This window comes from Rhinatrema bivittatum, chromosome 5 (assembly GCF_901001135.1).
Source record: "Rhinatrema bivittatum chromosome 5, aRhiBiv1.1, whole genome shotgun sequence".
Taxonomy (NCBI): domain Eukaryota; kingdom Metazoa; phylum Chordata; class Amphibia; order Gymnophiona; family Rhinatrematidae; genus Rhinatrema; species Rhinatrema bivittatum.
This window is the reverse complement of record NC_042619.1, coordinates 302,291,496-302,314,980: the sequence shown is the minus strand read 5'-3', so window position 1 is coordinate 302,314,980 and position 23,485 is coordinate 302,291,496. Positions and strand designations below refer to the sequence as shown.

At 47.9% G+C, this 23,485-nt stretch overlaps 1 protein-coding gene across 1 annotated transcript in view; it reads left to right on the top strand.

Annotated features, from left to right (window-relative positions):
• Positions 1-23,485, top strand: part of AEBP1 (AE binding protein 1) — a 160,484-nt gene that overhangs the window by 68,290 nt on the left and 68,709 nt on the right. Inside the window, exons 4-6 of the mRNA XM_029604204.1 lie at positions 6,865-6,960; positions 8,043-8,114; positions 10,641-10,712. Coding sequence (XP_029460064.1) covers positions 6,865-6,960; positions 8,043-8,114; positions 10,641-10,712 — 240 coding nt within the window. The remainder of the gene's footprint in view (positions 1-6,864; positions 6,961-8,042; positions 8,115-10,640; positions 10,713-23,485) is intronic.

Here is a 23,485-nt window from a genome sequence, read left to right as displayed (position 1 = left end):
GAACTGCCCCTTCATCGTAGAGGTAGATGCCTCGGCCATAGGGGCTGGGGCAGTTCTGAGCCAGTACTCGATCCAAGGAGTTCTCCAACCATGCTCGTTCTACTCCCATAAGTTCTCCCATGCCGAACAAAATTATAGCATAGGGGACAGGGAGTTATTAGCTATCAAGCTCGCCCTCAAAGAGTGGCATCCCTGTTGGAGGGTGCTCAGTTTAAGTTCACCATCTTTACGGACCATAAGAACCTTGAGCACCTCAGACATGCCCAGCATAACGCTCACCAGGCCCGCTGGGCATTATTCTTCTCTCACTTCAATTTCGAGCTCCGTTACCGTCTAGCTGAGAAGAACTGCCGAGTGGATGCTCTTTCTCGTTCCTTTGAACCTGAAGATGTTCAAGATGAGCTGAGTCACATCATAGACCCTGCCTGTATCTGCCTGTCAGCCACCATTATGGTTCCAGCCGGGAAGACCGTTGTGCCTCGCTGTCTCCGAAAAAGGGTCCTGCGTTGGGCGCATGACTCCAAGCGCCCGAACACTATGCCTACTCCAATGCTACTACTGGTGGCCCACTATGGTCTCTGATACTCATGCCTACATGGACTCATGTCCAACCTGTGCCCAGCAGAATCCACCAGTAGGTCAACCATGGGGCCTCCTCCAGCCATTGCCTGCACCAGAAGAGCCTTGGACTCACTTATCCACAGACTTTGTGGTGGACCTCCCACCATCCAAGGGGATACGGTCATCTGGGTCATGGTAGACCGATTCTCCAAAACGGCTCATTTTGTTCTTCTGCCTGTCATTGGCCCCGGAACTAGCATGTCTCTTCTTTCAGCATCTCTTTCGCCTTCATGGTCTGCCCACAGATATTGTCTCGGACAGAAGTTCCCATTTTGTCACCCGTTACTGGAGCTCTCTATGTAAGAAGTTTGGAATTACCATTAATTTGACTACACTTTACCATCCTCAAGCCAATGGCCAGGCCGAGCGCACAAACCGCTCACTTAAGAACTTCCTACGTGCCTACACGAATGACCAGCAGGACAACTGGGTGGAATTGTTACCCTGGCCAGAATTTTCCCACAACTCCCACATTGCAGCAGCCAGTGGAGTTTCTCCTTTCTCCATTGTGTATGGCGGACAACCTCAGCTACCCTTGCCAATTCCACTGTCGGTGCCCTTATCAGCAGCTCAGGCTACAGCAGACACTTTTCCAAACGCTTTGGACCCAGATGAACCAACGCCTTCGCCAAGCTGCGGCGCATTCTAAGAAATCTGCTGACACCCACCTTTGACTGGCTCCCAAGTTCCAGCCAGGCCAAAAGGTCTGGCTAAGCACTCGTTTCATTCGACTTAAACTTCCTTCACAGAGGTTTGCACCAAGATTTATTGGCCCATTCGCCATTACCTGGCATATTGGACCGGTTACATAGCAGCTGAGGTTACCACCGACATTAGGAAAACATAATTCCTTTCACGTGTCTCTGCTCAAACCAGTGGTACTCTCATGGCCTTCTCGTAAGGCTCCTGAACCTTCCCAGCTTACCATGAAAACCAATACCACAATCATATTCAAGAAGTCCTAGATTGCTGAAGAAGAGGCTGCCGTTGGGAGTATCTTCTCTCCTGGGAAGGTTATGGCCCCGAGGAGAACTTCTGGGAGTCTGCAAGTAACATCTTAGACAAGGGACTCCTCCTCGTTCATCGTGCCCATCCGGGCAAACCCAAGCCTCCAAGAGAGGGGCGTAAAGGGGGGGATACTGTTACGTGTCCCGTCCATGGTAGGCCTGCGACCGGGCCTACTCACACTTGCAGCTCTGCTCCCGGACCCGGACCATCCTCGCTCGCGGCTGTGGGCAGCCGCCTATGCCCCCGAGCATTTACTGCCTTATCGACTGTTCCTGACTCCTCCGCGGACCTCCTCAGTTCCCGCAGGTCTCCCTGCATGGGCCGTGGGGAGACGCTGTCGATCGGACTCCTGTGGGCCTTGGCATAGGCGCGCGTGCCTCTCGTACCTTTAAAGGGGTCGTGGCAGGAAACTGGCCCGCGACCCCAGATGATGACATCATCGGGCCTTGGTATATAAGGCAGGGCTCCACCACTAGTTCCTTGCCTTAGCAAAAAGTCTCCACGATTGTTCGTGTGCTAGTTACCCATCGTTCCTGGTTCCTGATCCTGACTTCGTTCCTGGTTCTTGTTCATGACTTCATTCCTGGTTCCTGCTCCTGACCCGTACCTTGGTCCCTTCCTTGTCTCGTTGGACTGACTCTCTGGCTTTGATCCTCACTACATTGGACCACGCTCAGGACTGCTTCTCTGGCTTTGACCCTTACTACGTTGGACCATACTCAAGATTGATTCTCTGGCTTTGACCTTTGCTACATCAGACCACGCTCAGGATTGACTCTCTGGCTTTGACCCTCACTACACTGGACCATGCTCAGGACTGACTCTCTGGCTTTGACCCTTGCTCTGCTCCTTCTGGTACCTCATCTTCCTCAGCTGCCTTCCCTGATCCCAGCTTGCCTTGACTAAGCCTTTAGTATCTACCTGGACTTGGCCTTTAGGCTTTGACCTCTATTACCTGGGCGCCCCTTGTTTCTGCCCTGTTCCTACTGGCGCCTGGTTCTCTGGATCCCTGCCTCGTCCGGACCTACATTGGTCCCTTGTTACCTCTGCTGGTTCCTGGCAACCCTTGCACCTCATCTACTGGGAGTCGTTAACGGAGGCCTGCTTAAGACCAGCTGGCCCCGGCACCCAAGGGCTCAACCTGCGGGGAATGAGGGCTGGTATTGGCAAAGCTCCAGTTGGCCTCCATCTACTAGTTAGCTCCGCCTCCCGATGGTGGGGAGCCATGGAGCTTGCCCTACAGGTAGCGTCAATCCCACCTCGGGCCAAGGGTCAACCACAAGCGCAACATTGGAGCAATGAATCACAAGACACTGTGAAGAGATGGAGTCAAAATTAACTGCACAAAATTTGGAATTGTCTTAGCTCTGTTGAGTTTTTCTGTTTTATTTGAGATTAATGAAGGAAACTGCAACAGTGATAGAAACTGGAGTTCAAACTGCAAGTGTGAAGTGTAAAAAACAATGCCCTCCTCAGGAGTTTGTGGAAAAGGATACAGAAGATGCAGATAATTTGCTGTGAGTCTTTTTGACAACTGAACATCTCTCAGCAATAAAATGTCCCCAGCTGCTTTGGGTTAAAGGGACCAATTGAGAAGGGAGAAACACATTGAGAAAGGAAAGGCAGGACAGGCAAAGTCCAATCAGGAAGTTCAGAATAATCAAAACAGCGGCTCTAATGTCCTATTAGATCACAGGTTTTATGCCCTGCAGAAAATCCAAGCAAAACAATATTACAACAGGCCACAGGGTGGTAGCATAATAATGGATGTCCAAATGAAGGATGTGGCAAAAGTGGAGGAAGGTAATAAATGACCAACCAATATTTCCTCCAAATCATTTAACCATGTTCATAAGAATTCATACAATTATGGTAGTGAACATCATAATAGGCGTTCCCAGCTATTAGGCCTTCATTTGCCTTTTAAATAGCCATTTGGCCAAAGTCCATATGTCATCAAATTCTTAAATTTTAATGAGGTTCACATTCAGAAGTTATCTGGCTAAATGAAGATTTAGGCACTTTGGTTAAATTCTAGCTGGCTAGAATTTAGTTGGACAAGTTCGGGGTGTTCCGGGCATAATTGAGAGGTGAGTTAGCCGGCTGTCTCTGATATTCAGAGTTAGCCAGGTAACTTAGCCGCTCAGTCTGGTCAGGCCAAAAAGCTGTCCTAATGTTAGCTGGATAAAGTGAATGTGGCTGCACTATTGAAAATACCTCCAAAGTCAGCCAGATAAGTTCATCTGACTACCTTTGTTATCTGGAGAGTGACTGAATATGGACCTCACTGTTTTTTGGGGGTTTTTTTTATATATATATATGCAATTAACATCAACACTTATCTGGCTTTAACACACAACATATCTTCAAATATTGTATCTCTATACAGCTCCATATTTTGAAAGGAGGATCTGCATCGGGGGATTCTTAGAAGACTTGTTGAAATAGCTGTGTTATAGATGAGATCATCTTTAATGGCTTAATAGCCTTATGTCCATCTTGCATACTTGCTAAAGCCAGCATCTTCACTTGTTTTGGTGTCGTAACACATAGACTTTGACCAGATGATTATTTAAAGGGCAAATGAAAACCTAATAGCCAGGAGTGCCTGTTATGATGGCCATTATCATAATTGTATGACGTCTTATTAATATGGTTAAATGATTTGGAGGAAGTATTGATTGGTCAGTGCAATAAGTACTCCTGGGGGAATTCTGCGCTACTGTGAAACACAGAATTTGCACAGAATTCCCCTCCTGTGCAGAATTTCCATTTTCTGTGCAGAATTTGGAGAGACTGGCAGCAGGCCACAAGTGGAGTCTATTCCGGTTGTGGCAAAGATCTGGCAGGCCTGGTGGCCGCAAGTGGGGCCCATCCCGCTTTCAGCAAAGATCTGGTAGGGCCTGTGGCCGCAAATGGAGCCCATCCCGCTCATGGCAAAGGTCTGGCAGGCCCGGTGGCCGCAAGTACAAATGTCTTATGCTTATCCATAAATCTATCTATGGCAATAATAATGAATGGTTGAATGCAACTCTTCCTATTCATACATCCTCATGCAATTTAAGGTCTTTAGGCAAGGCACTTCTCTCAGTCCCTTCGATTAAATCAGCATCTTAATGCAGTTAGAGAGAGGGCCCAAAATTGTGGAATTCTCTTCCACTTGAATTACGTTTAGAGGAGAATATCCAGTCTTTTAAGAAACAACTAAAAATATGGTTGTGTACACAGACTTTTAACACTACAGTATGATTTTGAACGACTCCCCCTGTGAAATTAGAACATATTAAGAAGATACTTTTATTAACCCTATTTTGTTAGTTTGATTTTGAAAGAATGGTATGTATTTTATTATTTTTAAACTGATTATAGTATAATTTTATGTTATATTATTTATAGGGTTATTTTATTTTATGATATTTTATTTGATTTTAGGACATGTCGTTAAAGACTGCCCATTGATTTATTGTAAACCGATATGTTTCGGTATATAAAAATGCCTAAATAAAATAAATAAATAAGTGGAGCCCATTCCACTAGCGGCAAAGATGAAAACCTGGCAGGCCCAGTGGCCGTGAGTGGAGCCCATGCTGCTCATGGTGAAGATGTGACACGTTCAACAGGATGAGAGACCCAGTGAGAGGAAGCCTGTGTGCAGAGTTATATGTGTGCGTGTGAGAGGGAGGGAGACTGTGTGTATGTTTGTGTAAGAAAGAAAGAGAGGGAGCCTGTGTGAAGGTGCATGGGTGTTTTTGCATGAGAGAAGAAGGAGCCTGTGTGAGGATGCATGCCATGTGTGTGTGTGTATGTGTGTGTGAGAGAGGATGTAAGGGTGCATATTTGTTTGTGAGAGAAGGAGCCTGTGTAGAGAGGTGTGTCCTTGAGAGAGAGGCAGCTTGCGTGGGTGTGTGTGCAAGAGATGGAGGGAGTCTGTATGAGGGTGTGCAGGTATGTGCACGAGAAAGAGAGGGAACTTGTGTGAGAGGCTGGTGTGTGAGAGGTAGGATAAGAGAGAGGTCAAACTCTGGGTGCGGAGAGCTGAGGAATGAAGATAGAGTGAAAAGGATTGAGCCTAGAGGGGGAGGAGAGAGATAGTGGAGGAGGGAGGAGTTGGGGCCTGAGAGGGCAAAATGAAAGGGTCTAGCCAGGGGAGTAAGGAGGGAGGGTGGATGACATGTTTACAGTGCCCTTCTAGGGAAATTCTGCTCAAAATATTTAAAACTCTGCATCTTTGAGTAATAACTTCTCTTTTTCACTCTTTAAATTAATTACCGTCGTCCAAGCCACCCTTTCCTCAAAGCTGGACTACTGTAATGCCCTCTTCCTTGGCCTACCCTCCTCCACCACCAAGCCCTTACAAATGCTCCAGAATGCCATCGCCAGGGTCATCACCAACTCAAGGAAAGCTGATCACATTACCCCAATACTCAAAGAACTCCACTGGCTCCCCATCGCATCCCGAATTCTCTTCAAAATTCTAACCATAGTGCACAAGTCCATCCACTCGCACAATTCCAATTGGTTGGATGAACCCTTTCGTCCTATACGCACTGAACGACCCACTCGCACTGTCAACAAAGGCACCCTCTCCATTCCCCCTTTGAAAAAAGCCCACCTCTCCTCTACTAGGGACCGTGCACTATCCATTGCAGGCCCTAAACAATGGAACGCCCTCCCTACCACTCTCAGGCTAGAGCCATGTTACGCCAAGTTCAGAAAAAAACTTAAAACATGGCTCTTCCGACAAGCCTACCCTGATTAAGTACACCGACTTCTGCAAGTATCTTGCCTACGCCTTGTATATTCCTGGAAATAGTCCGTTGCAGTTTTTATTTATTGCTTTAATTCCTCCACCTCCTGCTCTTTGTATACTCCTCCTTGTTCGCCCTCCCTGTTCATTGTAATTTCTACCTTTAAAGTTACATTGTAAACCGGTATGATGTATGCATACTAATACCGGTATATAAAAGTTTTTAAATAAATAAATAAATAAAATAAATAAATAAATAAATTTTGAGCAATATAAAGTATGCCAAATTTTGCAGAACTTTAATTTTTTGTGTGCAGAATTCCCCCAGGAGTAAATAAGGGCAATATATTTCAAATACACTGTGAAGACAAAACATTTATCTTCAAAAGGTGGTCTTCAGGAAGCCTCTTGAGTTGCTAATTCCTTGAAACCAACCAACTGTTCCTTTTGAATACAGGGATTTTTCTGGTTGTCTCTTTTGTTAACAGGTTTTGAGGTTGATCTCACAGAAGAACCTTGGAGGTCAAGAGAATCTGAGAAAGAGGCAGACAGAAAAGAAGACTCCTGGGTGGACCCCACAGAATGTATGTTTCCTCTTGAAAGCCCCTCCTGATGTGGATTCAGTGGTGATGCCATAGGCCTGAAAGCTCTCCCCATGGGAATAAATGCTGCTTTGGGGTTACTTGATGGAGCCATGTTAACAGCAACAGACTGAGGCACCACTGGTTTTATTCCCCGTTCCGTAAATGCCCGTGTGACCCTGCTTTTCTTAAGAGAATCCACAGTTACAAGTTCCATGTGACCTTACAGTAAGCAGCCAAGTACTACTGCGACGACGAGTCACCAAGGGTTTTTTCCTTTCTGTGTCTAAGAGACCTTGATGAATCCCAAAGCTGCCTGTACTCTCTCTTTTACCAGCTCCTAAGTGTAGCGTGTGTTGGGATTGGGGTGGGGATGGGATGGGAGAAGGTGAAAGTGAAAGGAAGGCTGCTATGGACTTACAAGCAACCTTTGGCAAAACAGGTGTCTGCAAGCCAAACACGTGAGACCTGCAACTGTTCCCCCCTGGTCTTCTCGACCTTCACCCAATAACAGTTTTGCTCACAAATTTTTTAAAATGCAGTTAAGAAGGACAATATAGCTTTTTGGAATTTTTATGTATTTTGATCAATCAACCACAGACTAAGCATTCTGAATTCCCAAATCAAACCCAAACATTAACATTATTCATCCCTGAATTCTTAATAACGACAATTATTTATCAACCCAAATCTTTCAAATAAAGAGGTACACCTAGGGATTGCCAACTGTCAGCAAATTTACTGACAGTTAAAAAGAAAAACGATAACAAAAATGACATGTCTATAAAAATAATTTAATGTCGGTAAAATGTCATGAGTGACATGAGGCCTGTCTCCAATGCCATGGGCTCTACAAGGGATGAATCTTGGCATAGTAAGTCCAGCTGTGCACAAAATATCGCCAGTAAAAGGTGTGTGCATAAAAAGGTTAGTGTCAGTAAAAATCTTGCAGACTGTGAGTAAAGAATATTTTTATGAGTTGGTGATGGGGCGTGCGTGTGCCCTAAGTGGAGGACTGTATTGTAATGTGTACAGGGTTGCATCTGCTTTTCTCTTTACTCTTTTTTTTCTCTCACTTTTTCTAGACAAGTTCTATGAGTCGCCCACAGAACCAGTAGAGCCCGACACAGAGGATAGGAGACCAGGATCCCACCCCTGTAAGTGCACAAACCAGGAGCAACTGACTAAGCAAATCCATTTCTCAAGGTGACCCTTCTAGCTGAGATGTAGGAACTGTTGGCTCTCTGCAGGACTCCGTGTCTGCTGCATGCCCGGGAAGCTGGCAGAGCCATGCTGCATGCCTGCTGCAGCACAAACAGCTAAGGGTTATAACATTGGTATACACATTTTTAGAAGTCGTCTGCTTCAGCAGTTAAACGTGCCATTTAATATTGATGTTGATATGCTGAATTCAGATATAACAATTAAACCAGCTGATTGGCTACTGTTTCCATGATATTTAAGTTTTTACATTTTACATCTGGCTATTGCATAGATAGTGCATAAACTGTGGAGTTTTAATCATAAATTGTAAACTTAGGTCTTTTCGTGTATTTATGATTGCATAATATTTCTGATCTTCAGAGGGACAGCCGTCTTACTCTGGTGACACGAGGCGGCTGGCACCTTATAGACGAACCAGTTTTATAGAGGCATGGGTTTTCGAGGACAGACTCCACTTCGCCAAATGTATTTCTGGCACATCAGGAATCAGCAGACCTTCTCGGTGGGGTACTGGGTATAGAGCAGATGGAATAGTTTGGATACTGCACAGCCCACTTTTTCTTCTTTGACAAACCTTTCTCGAGTGGAGGCACCAGGCAGAAATAACAACTGTTGATGTGTTCTGTTCAGGGGCAGCTCAAAGCAATCTGCTGCCTGAGGCGAGGGATGAGATGGCGCCCCACCCCCACCCTCTCTCCCTTTTCCACACACACCCATGCATGCACACACACACACACACACACACACACACACACACACATTCATTCACTTCTCTCTCTCTTCCATACACACATGCACTCTCATTGTCTCTTCTCACCTCCATTCTCATTAGCCACAGGAGCCTCCTCTATCCCCAGGCCCACGGGACATGTGCCACACTTACACCTCCTCCTCTTCCAGTAGCGTCGGCCTACTCTGCCCTTGTTTTATTTTTGGCGGGCGGCCCGACACTGTTGCTCCTCCTCCTGTGTCTTCAGATTCCCGCAGAGGAGGGCGACGCTCCTGCTCATCTTTCTTGCCGCGCAGCACCGGGCTTCACGTTTTCTTCTGCTGATGCTCCTCCTCCTTCGAGCGCACGCTGCTCCAGGTCCTTTCTCTTCCGGCCTTCTGCAGCAGGATACCCGGACCGTTTGGGTGTTGGCTCGGAGACCCGGCAATTCGTTCAGAATTCCGGAGACTCCGGGCCAAATCCGGAGAGTTCCCAGGCAGGAGTGTGAGGCAGCCGCGGCAGGGGCAGGCAGGGTGAGGCAGATGCCCCAGTGGCATTCTGAGAGGGGCATTTTTTGCTGCCTCAAAATTCTGCCATCTAAAGTGGCCGCCTCACCCTCTCTTATTATAGAACCGCCCTCTGGTTGGGTTGGCTCTCTCCAAATCATTGGCACTGCAAAAGGCATAGATTTCCTTTTCCTATTCAACCACTGGTGAAGATTTGTTGCACGCAGCATATGTGTGGCACCCAGCTCTTGTCCTGATTTCCATTTTTGCAGCCAAAATACAAGCGAAAACTCCCTTAACCACAGCGGTTATACTGCACTTTTGTGTTGCAAAAGTCACATCACCACAAGAATAATCTAAATCAAAATCAATCCATAAAGGGAAAAATTGAATTATAAGGGATTTGTACTTAAGCACATGGTTAACTACACTATCAGGTTGATGTGAATACTTGTAGAGATGGTAGCTGATGTGATTTCTCAATGTATGCATGTTAACCTCATGGACAACCAGTTCAGATATAATGTTTGTTAACTGTAATTCTTTGTGAATAAAAAGTTAATTCCAAAAGAAGAAATCAAAATCAAACATTGACAAATGACACTGTATGATTTCTAGAGCTGATCTAGGGCAATTTGTTCAGCAGAGTGATGTAAACTGAATTATGATTGCTTCATCCATGATTTCTAGGAATAACAATGAAATTCATATCATGTATGATGCAATATGAGCTTCAGATTGTTTCATTCATTGTTGTGCCCAAAAAGCAAGTATTGTCCAAACCAAGTCATAGATTTATTCAAACATTCAGTCAAAGATGCATATTAGTCATTTCTGGTTTAATTTGAGATCCTTTCCCTTCTTAACTCACTTATCCTCCGCAATTCCCAAGTCAAAGGTCAAATATACTGACCCAGTAGCATAGCTTGAAAACTAAAGCCAATCAACAATTTTAAGCACCATTTTGCGCTCGGTGACTTACATTCATTTTGGAAACATTTTGGCTGTAGACCAGTGAATGAATGCATAGCATAATTCCCCTACAAAGGAACATGTGCGTGTCTGTGTATGCCACGTGTGTTTCTGCAGGGGGCATCCACGCTTCTGGAATATTTTGAGCCAGGCTCTCTTTCTGTGTCATGTCTGATTTCCTCCATCCAGGAGATGAAATTCTCTAAAAATGAAAAGGAATGCTCTCAGGGAATCACAGTATGTAACCAATTCTCTTTCTCTCTTCCGTGCAGGGAAAACAGAGGAGTATGAACCCCCAACCGAAGACTATAATGAACGGATCGAGCAGGAGGAGAATGAAGATTGTATGTCTGCCTTAAGTTTAATCTGTTTCCCCGTGGTAGGAAAAAGGAAGTCCTCCATGAAACCTGCAGATTGCAGACAGAGGGAGGAGATGACCCCAAAGGATGACTTTTGTCTGTTCTCCTGCCAAAGGAAGAGTGCATTTAATAATGATCTGGAGGCTGCTCCAACTCCCTTTTAAGCCGATACAATACAGCACACTCAGCAGAGCGCACTGTTTAACCCGCAGTTAGATGCAGATTTTGCACACGTGTCGACAACCTCTTATTCCATAAGGAGATTAGCGCATCCAAAACACGCGTCCAACCCCTCCACGAAACTAATAGCGCTCATCACATGCAAATGCATGTTGATGAGGATAATTAGCAGGTGCTAATTTCTGAGCAGCTCACAGAGGTGTACAGAAAAACAGAAAATATTGCTTTTCTGTACATCCTCCAACTTAATATCATGGCGATATTTAAGTCGGAGGAACAAAAAGGTTTAAAAAAAAATTTTTTTTTTTAAAGTGTGCCAACAGTCAGGTTAGAAAAAGAGATGCTCAATTAACGAGCGGCCATTTTCCTAACCTGCAGACAGCCCCCATCTCCCGGGCGCCCACTGCCAAGGAGGCCGTAGGGGCACACATTTGACCCTAGCACCTCCTTGGCAGCGCGACCCCTCATTTAAATATTCAATCGCGCGCCCGGGAGAGGTGGCTGGGCTCACGTTAGGAAAGCGAGCACTCAACATTGAGCGCCCGTTTTCCGCGCAGCTTTATTGTTTTTCTAACTTTAGAAGGAACATTATGCTGGGCCACCTGGTGGCTATGGGCACCCAGTGCTCACCTCTCAGTGTGGCCAGTACTGGGATCGGGGCAGAAGTAATTCTCATAGCCCTCCCCTGCCCCAAAACTTGGAAACAGGAAGTCCCAGATACAGGCCTCCAGTGACATCTCCCACTGCAGAGGTTCCCACATGGCGGATCTGACGTTAAGCCCCACTGGAGATACTCCATTAGGAGACTCAAGAACGTGAAAAACAAACTAGAAATCCTTGTAAAGGATTATAAATATCACAATTTTTAAATTAAAAAAGGAAATGGTAAAGTTACACAATTACCATTGACCTTTTCCTTTTGACGTTGTAGAAGGCCCAATCAGACCTCCAGTGATGTACACTGGGCTTTATGCCTAAATCACATGGGTGATTTTAATATCATGCTCATTTATTGACACAGTGCTGCGGCTTGCATGGGGGAAGCAGACACGTGGGACTCCTCTCCCTGTTTCATCAATGCTCTTTCACAAGTGCACCTTCCATGATGGATTGTGCAATTGCACAAATGGTGTTACACGTATTTGTGCCATCGCAAATCCATCCTACCCTTTACTGTGCATCCTGTACATTTTGTGGCTCCTTTGGAAAGTGACACAGTTTGGGGTAGGGACTCCTTTCATTGGCTAAGGGTTGGATTAGAACTCTGACTATTGGCAAAGAAGCACCAACGCTTATTGGAAGCTAAGCTTGTGCATGATCTTCAGTCAGAGTACTGAATGGGAAGGGTGTACCTTTTCTGTGGTATTGCTGCCTAATTGTTATAATTACTACATTTGCTAGTGAGTGAGAGAGAGCCATAGTTACTATAGTAAATGTTGAGACTGTGGCACAATGAGCTTTAAACGTAAATAAATGTTGTGTGCAGTCAAGGAGAAGTTTCCTAAACCCAGAACAAATCATCCCGTATCCTTAGCCTGCCATTGACCTCTCATGTTTAGGCTGTAGAACTGGATTTGCTCAGTGGCAGCAGGTTGGCCAAAGTTAAACATATGCATGGCTGAGGCGGAAGCTGGCATCATTTGCCCTCTGAGCTGGGTGAAAGGTCTGGGCTATACAAGGTACCAATGTACAGTGCTCTAGCTGAGCAATCACAGAATGTGATCCGAGAACAGATGTACAGTACTCCAACTGAGCAGTCAGCTCATGGCATGTGCAGGGCTTCTGTTCTGGTTTTGTAGTTCTAGTAATGGGGAGCACACATTCTATTTTTAATTTCTTTTTTGAACCTACAGTTTCTTCCTGCTCTTTTGGGCTTCCAGCTCACTCAGAACCAGGGCTGGGATCCTGGTGCCATGAGCCTTCATTCACAGAGATTTTTTCCTCTATTTTAAATCCATTCCGAAGTTATGTTTAGTGTAGTCAATGCAGTGATGGTCCTGGACCGGGGCCATGCACCAGGACTCCCTCTGGATGCCTGCATTCGTAGGTCCTGAATCCAACCACCAATGAGCTTGACTCCCTCCTTTCCCCATCTCCAGCCCCAGCGAGCAAAAGACCCGATCCAGGGACCTTCCATGTGGCAGTGCACAGCTCTTACTAGCTGAGCCACCCCACAGGATCCTTTATAGTTTGATAGATTAGCAAGAATTGGTGTGTATGGATGTCCACACATTCTCTCCAAAACAGCCTCTAGTTCATTTTTCACATGCTGGTTGCAGGATGAAGCATGCAGTCAAAAAGATCTGGTGTGATTTTTTTTGTTTGCTCTTTCTAATACCTGTTCTTCCTGAGTTATGACAGCAGGTATAGACTTAGAACTGCAGTGTAACTTGCCACTGTACAACCTGGGTTTATGAAAGAGATGGTGGTCCATAGTTATGTTAATATTGTTTCCATATACATACATTTCCTGTACATACTCAAATCATTCCAGACCAGTGGATTATGCATCCCTACCAGCAGATGGAGTCACAGACAAAACTTTGGACACTGCTACATAAGAGTGAGTGCTACCTGCAGTCCCTCAGTATCTCTCTGACTCCAGCAAATGGTAGAGATGCTAACCTGCAGTCTAGGATTTAGTTAAAAAATGATTAGTGGAGCTAGTGTAGTGTGTTGCTCCTTGAGGAGTTAGGCACCGTTGCGGGCCATCCCTCAAGTGGAGCCGGGCATCCGGGGGTTGGTTACCCCTTACTGCATTTCGCCCGTGTGCCTGCCGGTGGGCCTGGTATGCAGAGGCTTCTGTTCCCTCGGCCTCTGAAGCAGTTCCTCTATTCCTCTGGCTCTCCTCTTCAGCAAGGTTTGGTAAAGTTGAGTGTTAAGACAACAAGGCTGTTTGTTGTTTTTTTTTAACGCCTCAGGTAAGCCTCCGGAGTCAGCCGGGATGACCGGGGTGGTGGGGACTGTGTCCTGAAGCCTGGGGCAGAGCAGAGCAGGCTATGAGGAGGTCGGCAGCCCGGGCCTCCATGTGGGCCTGCCAGCTTTTCGCGCTTCTAGGCTGAGTGGGGGAGGTTTCCTCAGCCCTCCCCGGGGTTCGTCTTTTCAGGCCTTCCCGCGGCGTGGGGCCGGAAGCAGTGCATTGTAGGAGCTTTGGTTCGCCGGCTGGGGACCATTGAGGCTTCTTGTGAGGCAGGCGCCGGGTATTTTTTCTTTGCCACGTGGCTGCGCGGTGACTTGTATGGCGCCAAAATCCAAGATGGCCACCTGACGCGGCAGGGGACCGGCTGGATTTGTGTTCACTCTGTCCTGCCTGCATTTCTGGCCAGGAGGGCTCTTCAGGAGTGGGACACTCTGGCCAGCAAGTGCTGCATTCGGTCGGACCTTCAATTCCTGACGCGAACACAGATTTTTCAGATCTGCAGGAGAGGGATTCCTCCCCCTCCCTCCCCGCTGTCCCCAATGGAGCTAGAGCACGCAGCTGGTGAAGATCAGCAGCACGGGTCCCCACAGGTGCAGCTGGACTTCTCCCCTGAGTTTGATCTTCTCCTGCGTCGGGATTTTCTGGACAATCAGAGGGCCAGAGTAAAGAGGACTGCAGAGCGACCTGGAGACCCCGTGGGTGGGGTTCCCAAGTGGGCATCTCAGGGTCAGCCTGAGCTCCTTCGGTGGCTGGGGCTTTCTCACCCAGGAGGCGCAGACGCAGCAGTGGTTGACCAGCAGGGGGACTCCTCTGAACTTCAGGGGACAGATATGGGCCCCGATTTCCCCCGCCCCCCCCCCCCCCAACCTAGGAGACCCTGCCACGGACAACCTGGCCCTAGATGAGTTCCCAATTCTGGATGGGAATGCCCCTCAGGTGGTACAGCTGTTCAAGCTCGAGAAACTACTCCCCTTGATTCCCCAAGTGCTGGAGGAATTAGGGGTTAAGGTCTTCCTGGAGGACTCCGATAGTGAGGGAGTCAACCTAGTACTCGATGGACTTTGAGGACCGACGATGGCTTTTCCACTGCCCAAGAAGATCATGAAGTTAGTGACCCAGGAGTGGGATTCCCTGGATTCCGGTTTGAAGGTGGGCAGAGCAATGGCGAAGCTTTATCCCATGAGTCTGGAAACGTTGGACCTCTTGAAGGTACCGCGAGTGGATGCTGCTGTTTCGGCAGTCACTAAGAAGATGACTTCCAGTGGCTGGGGCAGTGCTGAAGGACATGCAGGACCGCAAACTGGAGATTCAGTTGAAGCGGTTGTTTGAGGTTTCGGTGCTCAGCCTGCGTGCGGCGGTATGTGCCAGCATGATGCAACGGGCCTGTCTTTGGGTCCAGAAGGCCTCGGAGGTGACATCTGGCAACTCTTTGCCCTTGCAAGGCGGCCCGCCTGGAGACAGGGGTAGCATTTGTGGCCGGTGCTCTGGTTTGCTCTGTTGCCACCTGTAGGCTTTTGTTTTTGTGTAACTGTTCAGCAGACTTGTCCTCCAAGGTGCATTTTTGTAATCTCCTTTTAAGGGAAAGCTCCTCTATGGGGAGGATTTGAACCAGTGCCAGAGAAAAGGAAACCTAGTAGGAAGGTGTTCCCTTCCCAAACTCATTTTTGGGATTCTCGGAGGTTTCGGTCCAGTAAACCGGTTCTGCCACCCGGTTCCAAGCAGGGCTCCTGTCGACAGCAGTCTTTTCATGGAGGCTCGGTGGACTTCCAGAGACGGCACCGGCCACGGCTGAGGCAGTAGTGCAGTGAGGCTAGGGGGCCCCCTCTCCCCCATAGAAGCGGTAGGCTGCAGATTATCTAACTTCTACGAGAAGTGGGAGAGGATTACTTCGGACCATTGGGTCTTGGAGGGGATCAAGTACGATTACAGTCTAGATTTCTTGTATCCGGTTCTGGACGCCTTTGTGGAGTCACATGTGGTTTTGCACGGCAGGCAAGAGACCGTATTGGTGACCCTTCAGAGGCTTCTCGACTTAATGCCATTTGCCCGGTACTTCCTGTTGAACAGGGTCAGGGTCGGTACTCAGTGTACTTTGTGGTCCCCAAAAAGGAAGGCTCCTTTTGACCTATCCTCAACCTGCAGAAGGTGAACCGGTGCTTGCAGGTACCCAGGTTTCGAATGCAAATGCTTCGCATGGTAGTTGCAGCGGTGCGCAAGGGGGAGTTTCTAGTGTCGCTGGATCTGACGGAGGCATATCTGCACATCCCGATGCAGCAGGACCATCAAAGATTCCTAAGGTTCAAGGTGCTGGGACGACATTTTCAGTTTTGTGCTTTCCCTTTTGGGTTGGCTACGGCGCCTCGCGTGTTTACCAAGGTGATGGTAATGGTGACAGCAGCTCTGCGCAAAGAAAGGATCTTGGTACATCTGTATTTGGACGATTGGCTCATCTGAGCCAAGTCTCGCGAGGACTGTGAGAGGTCTCTCCAGAGGATAATGGGCTTGTTGAGGTCTTTCGGTTGGGTCATCAACCTGCAGAAGAGTCAGCTGGTGCCCATTCAATGCCTGCTGTATCTAGGAGCACAGTTCGACACGCAGGAGGGCAAGGTCTTCCTGGCTTCGGACTGACTTCAGAAACTGCAGGCCCAGGTGCAAGGGCTACTTTGATGAAGTTTACCAACAGTTTAGGATTATCTCCAAGTCCTGGGCTCCATGGCATCCACTTTGAAGTTGGTTCCCTGGGCATTCATGCACATAAGACGATTACAGCGTGCACTGTTGTCCAAGTGGAGTCCTGTTTCAGAGCAGTTCCACATTCCCTTGCCTCTGCTTCAAGAGCCCAGACGCAGTCTCTCTTGGTGGCTGTCACGTCGCAACTTACTGAAGGGCGTGGATCTGGATCCCCCGGATTGGGTGGTGGTCTCGACGAACGCCAGCCACTCTGGGTGAGGAGCAGTGTGTCAGGACAGGATGGCTCAGGGTCTATGGCAAGTGGCAGAGAAAGTCTGGTCCATCAACAGGCTCAAAACAAGGGCAGTTCGCCGAGCCCTTCAGGTGTTCCTACCCTTAGTCAGAGGTCAGATGGTGTGTGCTGTCCGATAATGCGACCACAGTGGCGTACATCAATAGGCAGGGGGGAACGAGGAGCCTGGGAGTGGCGCTGGAAGCGAGGCAGTTGTTTGCTTGGGCCAAGCTTCATCTGGGGGGGCTTGCCGCGTCTCATGTCGTGGGTGTAGACAACGTGCGGACTTTCTCAGCAGGCATTGGTTGGACCCGGGAGAATGGGAGTTGATGCAGAAGCGTGGAACCACATTTTCGTCAGGTGGGGAGCTCCCTCAGCTGGATCTGATGGCGACTCATGCCAATTTAAAGATGGAAAGTTTCTTCAGTCGATGGAAGGAAAGCGGATCAGTGGGGCTCGATGCCCTGGTATGTCCATGGCCCAAAGGAATTCTTCTTTACATCTTTCCTCCATGGCCTTTGATCAGATGCATTCTAAGGTGGATAGAAGCGCATTGTGGTACGATAGTGCTGGTGGTACCGGAGTGGCCCAGACATCCCTGGTTCGCAGACCTGCTGCAGCTGGTGGAAGACAGTCCTCTTCAGCTGGCCCATCTGCCACGTCTTCTTTGGCAGGGGCCCATATTCTTGGATCGGGAGGATCACTTCTGTCTCGCAGCTTGGCTTTTGAGAGGCAGAGGTTCCGTCTGAAAGGATACTTTCCACCCTTCTTCAGGCTAGGAGTCCCGCTACATCGATGGCATATGTCAGGGTTTGGAAATTGTGGTGTCTGCAGCGGAAGGGTGGTGTCTGCAGAGGAAACTGAGCCCCGTGACGGTAGAGGTGTCGCAGATCTTGGACGTCCTGCAGCAAGGATTAGATAAGGGCTTAGCCTTTAATTTGCTTCGAGTGCAGGTGGCAGCCTTAGGCACTCTTAGAGACTCGTCTCAGTCCCGGAAACTGGCAGCCCATCCAGATATCATCTGATTTCTTAAAGACGTGAAACATTTGCAGCCGCCAGTGCATAAGGTGTGCCTGGATTGGATCTTAAATTTGGTTCTCCGAGCGCTCTGTGGGGCTCTGTTTGAGCCTTTGAGGAGGGCATCCTTGAAGGAGTTGACTCTGAAGACAGTGTTCCTAGTAGCCATTTGTTCGGCACAAAGGATTTCGAAGCTGCAGGCTCTTTCTTGTAGGGACCCTTTCCTGAGAATTTATGGGGACATGGTGTCTTTGAGTACAGTGCCTTCCTTTGTGCCCAAGGTGGTTTCTTCCTTTCATGTCAATCAGACTGGAGCTTCCAGGGTTTCCGGATTGGTCACAGGAGTCTCCCCAGGACAGGGAGCTTCATTTGTTGGATGTATGGCACATCCTTTTGCGCTATTTGAAGTTTTCAATGACTTTCGGCGGTCAAGACCACCTCTTTGTCCTATTTTTCGGGACGAGGGAGGGACAAAGCGTCGAAAGCTTCCATTTCCAGATGGATTAGAGAGGCCATCTGTGCCTCGTACATTTCTAAAGGGAGACAGGCTCCTGTGGGGTTAAGAGCTCTCGCCACAAGGGCACAGGTGGCCTCCTGGGCGGAGTGTCAGTTTCTCTCTCCTCAGGATATTTGTCGGGTGGCTGTCTGATCTTCTCTGCACTCTTTCACCAGATTTTACCGTTTGGATGTGAGGGCGCAGGATGAGGTGTCCTTTGGTGAGAGTGTTCTGCGTGTGGGTCTTTCGGAGGCCTGCCCATTGTAGGGTGGCTTGGGTAAATCCCACTGGACTGGAATGATCTGAGTATGTACAGGAAAGGAAAATTGGTTTTTACCTGCTAATTTTCGTTCCTGTAATACAGCAGATCATTCCAGAGGCCCACCTCATTCTGACTCTGAAAGACTGGCTGTTGGCTGGTGAGTGGTTAGAGTCTGCAAAAACATTTTGCAGGACTGGTGGTTTCGTTCAAAGCAGGACTGGTAGTTTCGTTGATTAAGGGTGACCTGGACTTCTGATTTGTTGGGAGGGGTCTGGTCGCCCCTTAGTTGAAGTTTAGTTTTTGGGACTTGGGTACAGGCTGATACTGAGGGACTGCAGGTGGCACTCTCTCTTATGTAGCAGTGTCCAAAGTTTTGTCTCTGACTCCATCTGCTGGTAGAGATGCATAACCCACTGGTCTGGAATGATCTGCTGCATTACAGGAACGAAAATTAGCAGGTAAGAACCAATTTTCCTTTCTTTACCCTTGGACTCCAGGGTGAGGAAGATGACAAATGCCTGAAATGGCCCACCAGTGGAGGTGTGGAGGCCACATTCTGGGCGTGCTTGGGGCAAATGTGAAAGGCAATGGTAGGAAAGGGTTGAAAGTTCATGTAAAAGGCCTGGGGGTGGGGAGTTGCTGTTGGGGTGCATATGTGAATTTATATGTGCATCTACCCAAAGTGGAAGAATGACAAATGGACAGACTGAATGGGCTAATTTGGTTTTTTTCTGCCATCATTTACTATGTTACCACGTATGTATAATCACCAACATTTTAAAAATTACAATAAGTTACATATCATAAATATAAACAAAATTACATCAATTACCTAAAACAAAAACAAAAAAAACAAACCCACCATCACACACATATACAATAAATCTAGGGTTGCCAACTGACTCCAGAATTTCAGGACAGGCTGATCCAATCTTGGTTTTACCCCACTGCATGCAGGTACTTGTAGTCTTGCTTTTCTTAAAAGAACTACAGTAGAGAAATCAGAATTAAAAGTCCCTGCATGTGATGGGGTAAACACATAACACTGGTATTCAATGGAAACTTTCAAGTGCAAAAGACGCATGATTGTATTTCTGTTATTCCATAATTAGGTGCGCAGCAGTATTCTACAAGACCTGTGATTGCTTTGATAAAACCCCTGAGAACTGTTGATATGAGATGTTACAATAATCAATCTGAGAGAGAACAAATGCACCATGTATTTCTAAAAAAAAGGTCATAATCGCCTTATGAAATGGAGATTAAAAAACAAACCAAAGATCGCACTGCATTAGAAACTTGCTGGACAAAAGACAGCGTTGAATTGCTTTACATAGCTAGCACACTTATCATATCTTTTATTGGTATAAGATTATCAGTCACATTGGGTAAGAAACTGAGGGATCTCATCTATTAATCCAGAGTGCTTCTGATTTATCTGGATTCATTTTTCATTTATGAGACTGTAGCCACTAAGGCACCTGATCTAGACAATCATTGACGTTTCTTAACCCCATCTCATCTCTTGCCATATCATGTACCACAATTTGTAGATCATCTGTGTAAAAGTAACAAAGTTTTGAATTAGTGTTGCAAGTGGAGCTAAGCATAAATTGAACAATAATGGGACCAAAATTGACTCTTGTGGCACCTCATGGTATAACGATTTCAAAGAAGATATTTCAGTCTCCCAAGGTACATGGGGAGACTGAATGTTACCATGAAAGCCTGGAGGGAGAGGGCTTCATCAAAATATATTAATCCAGCACACAGCTGTTAGATAGAAACATAGAAATTGACGGCAGAGAAAGACTAACTGGCCATCCAGTCTGCCCAGTAATCTTATATTGAATTGGATTCACAGACCTTTAGTCTGGGCACATTTTGTGTCTTGAATTTGGCTCCTAATATAATAGTTTTCTCCCAGGACAAGCAGGATGTTAGTCCTCACAGATGAGTGACATCGTCAGATGGAGCCCTGTCTCGGAACACTTTTGTCAAAATTTCTAGAACTTTGACTGGCACACTGAGCATGCCCAGCATGCCACTAACCCTGTGGCCACACGGGATCCCCCTTCAGTCTCTTTTTTTCCGCGCAGCAGTTGCCTCGCGGGTCTAAGAGCACTGAGAGTTTTCTCTCACACTTTCCTCATGGAAAATTCAAAGTTTTTCTTCACTATTCCCCCTGTCACTGGGGACCCCCATCGCGCACCGAACTCCTCTATTGTTGGTAAGATAGTACCGCGTATTTGCGTTCAGTTCCCGGCGGTGTACTTTTCGGTACCCGACAGCCACTGACCATGCGCCGCCCATCTTTTTCAATATGGCGACCGGTTTCCGCAAGTGTCCCGAGTGTCCGAGGACTATGTCTATAACGGACCCGCACAAAGTTTGTGTAATATGTCTTGGAGCCTCCCACGACATCCATCGGTGTCCAAGTTGCGCACAGATGACCCCCAAAGGCCGGCGCACCTGACTAGAGAAGATGGAGCACTTGTTTGCCTCCAAGTGCTCGTCTCCATCGACCTCAGGTAAGGCCGCGCCAAGTCAAGGGGACCCATCTTCTTCAGAACCCTCTCCATCGACACCTCATAAGGACAAAGGAGCGGGTGACCATCTGTCACCGACATCGACCCATTCCAAAACATCTGCATCATCATCCTCAGTGCTGGAGAAGGACCGGGCCGAGCACCGAGGGAAACATCGCCATTGGCACAGACGGGAATCGCCGTCTGGTGCCAGCACCAACACCGGAGCAGCATTGGCCTCCACCAAGCCGCCTTCGAAGAGGGCCCGGGGAGAGGAACCCCCATCCTCCTCTGGAACCGGGACCCCGAGGCTTTCCCCACCAATACCAGTGCTAGGCACTGAACCTCCACAGACCTCTGTGGATGTTCTGGTGAAGCCTACCCTGCCTCCTACCCCAGGCACCATGCCATTCACGACAGCCTTTTGAGAGGAATTGGACATGATGGTCCAAGAGGCAGTGCTAAATGCTCTTAGAGGCTTCCAGTCACCACCGGCACCGGCTCCCATGCCATCGCTGTAACCGGCGCCTTCGATGCTGTCTCCGCTCCTCGATCACTTAGACATCCTCATCGGTGCCTTGCCATCGATACCCGCTCCATCGGGTATCTTGCCACCGAGCCAACCGCCGATCCCTACCCCGATATCAATACTGATACCGGTGTCTTTGGAGGAAGAGGATGCAGGCCCATCTCCTCAGGAACCACCGATGCCAGAGCCGATGCCAGGACCTTCAGGTCTCTCAATCTATCAATGCCCATCATTGGCATTGGTGCCGGCGCCACCAGCTTTGATACCGGTGCCACCTATTTCAGTGCCTCACCATCCATCGGTGCCACCTTCCCGCCCTCTTGGGTTTGGTTTCTTCCTCCATCTGGAGGTCCAGTGGGTGAAGGAGAACAGCCCTATGACCTATGGGATGATGCTTCGTCTGAAACCTCCTCACAAGCTTCTGAGGAAATTCTTTCTGAGCCTTCGCCCCCGGAAGAAAGGCGCCATTCCCCTCCAGAAGATCTCTCCTTTGCTAGTTTCATTAAGGAGATGTCTGAAACTATTCCATTCCATTTGGAAACAGAGGAGGACACCAGGCACAAAATGCTGGAAGTCCTACAATTTGTGGATGCTCCAAAAGAAGTAATGGCAATTCCTGTGCACGAGGTTCTTTTAGACCTCTTACACTGCCTCTGGGAGCACCCAGGAACTGTGCCTCTAGTTAATAGAAAGACTGATGCCACATACCTGGTACAGCAAGCCCCAAGTTTTCAGAAAAGCCAATTTCCCCACCAATCTGTAGTGGTAGAATCAGCTCAAAAGAAAGCCAAAACTCCTGCATCCTGTGCTTGAATAGCCCGGCCTTCTCATAGAGGCCAACCTTGTCAGCACATAACCCCTAGAATGCAGCCAGCGCCCCAGACTGGATCTGCAGTGGGATTTTGAGTCTTATCTAGAGAGCAGAAGTCACTCTCCCTTGTACCTCCCAACCAGTTTACCAGTGGGAGGCTGCCTGTGCCACTTTGCCAACAAATGGCACTCAGTCACCACCGACCAATGGGTGTTCTCTATCATAACCCACGGTTACTATCTCAATTTCCTTACTGTGCCCCCAGACTCCCCGCCCATCCCGGCGTGGAGCCTGAGCGATCACACAGTACTCCTCGAGGCAGAGCTCTCTACCCTACTGCAGTCCAGAGCCATAGAACCGGTTCCCTGGATGCAGCGAGGAAGAGAATTCTACTCTTGATACTTTCTAATCCCGAAAAAACCCGGCGGTAATCGTCCTATCATTGACCTCCGAGCCTTAAACAAATTCCTCTGCAAGAAGCGGTTCAGAATGGTTTCTTTGGGCACCATGTTCCCACTTCTGCAACAAGGAGATTGGCTCTGCTCTCTAGATCTTTAGGATGCTTATGCCCATATAGCAATCTTTCCTCCTCATCACAAATACCTGCGATTTGTAGTGGGACACAAACACTTTCAATACAGAGTACTTGGGGTGCTGAGGCCTTGCCTGAGCACCCCAATTATTCACAAAGTGTCTGGCAGTCGCGGCAGTACAATTGAGACGCGAAAGCATCCATGTCTACCCATATCTGGACGATTGGCTCCTCAGAAGTCCATCCAGAGAAGGTGCACTCCACTCCCTCCATCTTACCATACAGCTGCTCCAGTCGTTGGGGTTTTTGATAAATTACCCAAAATCCCATCTGACTCTGTCACGCCATTTAGCTTTCATTGGAGCAGACCTAAACACCACCATGGCCAGAGCATTCCTCCCCAAGGACTGCATAAAGACACTATCCAACATGGGCAGTGCAATCCAATGTCATCAGACAGCCTTAGCTCGTCTGCTCCTAACCTTCTGGGACATATGGCATCCACAGTCCACATCACCCCA